This window comes from Anarrhichthys ocellatus, unplaced genomic scaffold (assembly GCF_004355925.1).
Source record: "Anarrhichthys ocellatus isolate YVR2014 unplaced genomic scaffold, GSC_Weel_1.0 scaffold211, whole genome shotgun sequence".
Classification (NCBI taxonomy): Eukaryota; Metazoa; Chordata; class Actinopteri; order Perciformes; family Anarhichadidae; genus Anarrhichthys; species Anarrhichthys ocellatus.
The window spans coordinates 153,566-157,424 of record NW_022280241.1 but is presented as its reverse complement, the minus strand read 5'-3'; the positions used below and the strand labels follow the sequence as shown (position 1 = coordinate 157,424).

Sequence of the window (3,859 nt, the reverse complement as noted above, 5' to 3'; positions counted from 1 at the left end):
AGAGAGAGAGAGAGAGGGAGAGAGACAGAGAGACAGCGACAGACAGAGAGAGACAGCGACAGACAGAGAGAGACAGCGACAGACGGAGAGGGAGAGAGACAGAGAGACAGCGACAGACAGACAGAGAGACAGCGACAGACAGCGACAGACAGACAGCGACAGACAGAGAGAGACAGACAGAGAGAGAGAGAGACAGACAGAGAGAGAGAGAGACAGACAGAGAGAGAGAGAGACAGAGGGAGAGAGACAGAGACAGCGACAGACAGACAGCGACAGACAGAGAGAGACAGCGACAGACAGAGAGAGAGAGACAGAGAGACATAGAAAATAAGCAAGATTAGATATCTTTTTTGTATAATTAATATTCTACATTTAAATGTAATAATATTTAAATTCATTTAGATAAGGAGAAATTTGGTTCTTGCAGCAGCAAAAAAACAGAAATAATTACAGATAGAGAAATTCAAGTGAATAAATTTAGTGTTCGTCTATATGAATATGGAGATTAAGTTAAAATACACACACACACACACACACACACACACACACACACACACACACACAGCCCTAAGTTGAACCGATATTCAGTCTGTAACTCCGGTATTTGGATCCAGCTGCTCAGATCATCTTCATTAATCTTTGTGTGAACAGATCACAGACTCACCTGAGCGAGGTATGCTCCGAAGCCCGTGGCCACTGTGGGCGCCTCATAGGCCACGCCCAGTTTGTCCACGTAACCTAGGAAACTAGAGGGAGGCGAGAAGGCACGCTGTTAAAAGGAGCTCATTAACATAATCTGTTTTTATACAATAGAAATAAACTTTAACCTTTAAGTTAAGAGATGAATGTAATTATTTAATTTCATTATTATTTCATATTATTGTTACTGATGTTTTGTTTATTATTTGTTATTTTGTATCTGCGTGTTAAAATATTAAATGAGAAAATAAACTTTATTTCACGACTTCAACCAAACAATGACGTTTGTTATGCTGCGTTCACAACAAACACTACGTTATAGAGGCTTTACTCATTATTTCACGTCTAGTATACAGTCCTTCCCAATGTAACGAGGATAAACCAAAGAAGAAGAGTGAACCTCTCTCCGTTGTAGAAGCCTCCGATCACCACCGTGTTCCACAGAGGGTTCATCTTGCTGCGTCGGTTGTACATGACTCTGGTCAGCCAGGAGTGGACCGCTTTAGGACTGTAGCTGTGACCGTCGCCCAGCAGCTCCTCATCGATGCTGCCGGAGACACAAAGAAGATCATCATCATCATCATCATCATCATCATCATCATCATCGAGAGAGAGACAGGATCATCAGCACAGAGCAGCAGGCCGGTGGGTCATGGTTCTGTCAGCTTACACCATCTGCTCAATGATGTGCTTGAGATGCTGGTAGTCGGCGTAATCTCCTGAAGCTCCCAGGATGGTGTTGTCGTTCACCTGAAGGCAGAAACAAAAACTTATTCTAGATTCATCATTATTATTGATTTATTTCATAAATGTTGAGGAATAAACTTTGACACTCGAGGTTGAAAATCCGTTGATCGTGTTTCGTTCACGTCTTAATGCTGTTCTGATATTCTTAAACCGAAGAACTTGGACAAAGTCACAGAGAAAAACTGGTCTGGCTGTGGGACCCACCATCACCCCTTAATGACAAGCCGCGACCCAAACGTTCAGCTTCTCAGATGTCTTTAATGTAAAGATGGAGCAGTCTGAACCTGAGCTGAACATGTCCTCTGCAATCGTAGTACTAGGGAGCTCTCTAGTGCAGAGAACTTGTTCCTGTCAGTTCCCGTCCCACACGTTTCACGTAAACCAGTAAAACTGCTTTGTTTACATGTCCATAGATTCGTCTATTTGTAATGCAGAAGGACCACTTGTCTAAGTTCGATCTGTGGTCTGTTGTTGTCATCCGACATGTCTTCAGTTCAATATTCATAGTGTCATATGACAGAGGTATAGTCTTCAGTTCATCCTCTGCTGATATTAGCATTACAAGGCATTAACGCCAAATATTGTTAAGGAGTGTGACTACAGGCACTCCGCTGCATAAATAATCACCTTCAAAATAAAAGCACAGGATTTTTTTTATTTATTTTTGCCAGGCAAAGGCCCCGACCCACTGAGAACAGGTCCGCGACCCACCAGTTGAGAATCACTGCTCTAAACGACCCCAGACAGTACTTATATACACACACACATGTACGTGTTGCTACAGCTGAGGTTGCGTCACCTTCATGAGGCGCGAGATGTTCCTGAAGCGAGCCAGAGAGCCGTAGGAGCCCAACATGTCCGCCGCGATCATGACGCCGCCGGTGAACTTCACACCGAGCACCGACGTCCCGGTGACCATGGGGTTCCTGCAGGGAGAGCCGGGTCAAAGCATTATTAGTTATAATATATACATGCATAATAATAATAATAATATATACACATACATACACACACACATATATACACATATATACACACACACATATACACACATGTATACACACATACACACACACACACACATGTATACACACATACACACACACACATGTATACACACATACACACACACACATGTATACACACATACACACACACACATGTATACACACACACATGTATACACACACACATGTATACACACACACATGTATACACACATACATGTATACACACATACATGTATACACACACATGTATACACACACATGTATACACACACATGTATACACACACATGTATACACACATACATGTATACACACACACATGTATACACACACATGTATACACACACATGTATACACACACACACATGTATACACACACATGTATACACACACACACATGTATACACACATGTATACACACACACACATGTATACACACACGTATACACACACATGTATATATACACGTATACACACACATGTATATATACACACACACACACACACACATGTATACACACACACACATGTATACACACATACACACACACACACATGTATACACACACACACGTATATACACACATATGTATGTATACACACACACACGTATATACACACATATGTATATATACACACACACACATATGTATATATACACACACACACATATGTATATATACACACACACACATATGTATATATACACACACACACATGTATGTATATATACACACACACACATGTATGTATATATACACACACACATGTATGTATATATACACACACACATGTATGTATATATACACACACACATGTATGTATATATACACACACACATGTATGTATATATACACATGTGTATATATACACATGTGTATATATACACATGTGTACACACACACATGTGTATATATACACACACACACATGTATATATACACACACACACATGTATATATATACACACACACATGTATATATATATACACACACATGTATATATATATATACACACACATGTATATATATATATACACACACATGTATATATATATACACACACACATGTATATATATACACACACACACATGTGTATATATACACACACACATGTATATATATACACACACACACGTGTATATATACACACACACACGTGTATATATACACACACACACGTGTACACACACACACACATATGTACACACACACACACATATGTACACACATATGTACACACACACATATGTACACACATATGTACACACACACATATGTACACACATATGTACACACACATATGTACACACACACACGTACACACACACACACACACGTACACACACACACACGTACACACACACACACACACACACACACACACACACACACACACACACA

At 40.1% G+C, this 3,859-nt stretch overlaps 1 protein-coding gene across 1 annotated transcript in view; it reads right to left on the bottom strand.

The window, feature by feature from the left end:
- The window catches only part of psmb4 (proteasome 20S subunit beta 4), a 4,969-nt gene extending 2,569 nt beyond the window's left edge, over window positions 1-2,400 (bottom strand). Inside the window, exons 1-4 of the mRNA XM_031878938.1 lie at window positions 2,246-2,400; window positions 1,370-1,449; window positions 1,100-1,246; window positions 665-746 (exon numbers count right to left, since the gene is read on the bottom strand). Of these exons, the coding sequence (XP_031734798.1) occupies window positions 665-746; window positions 1,100-1,246; window positions 1,370-1,449; window positions 2,246-2,365 (429 nt within the window). The 5' untranslated portion in view covers window positions 2,366-2,400. The remainder of the gene's footprint in view (window positions 1-664; window positions 747-1,099; window positions 1,247-1,369; window positions 1,450-2,245) is intronic.
- Between the last annotated feature and the right edge of the window lie 1,459 nt (window positions 2,401-3,859).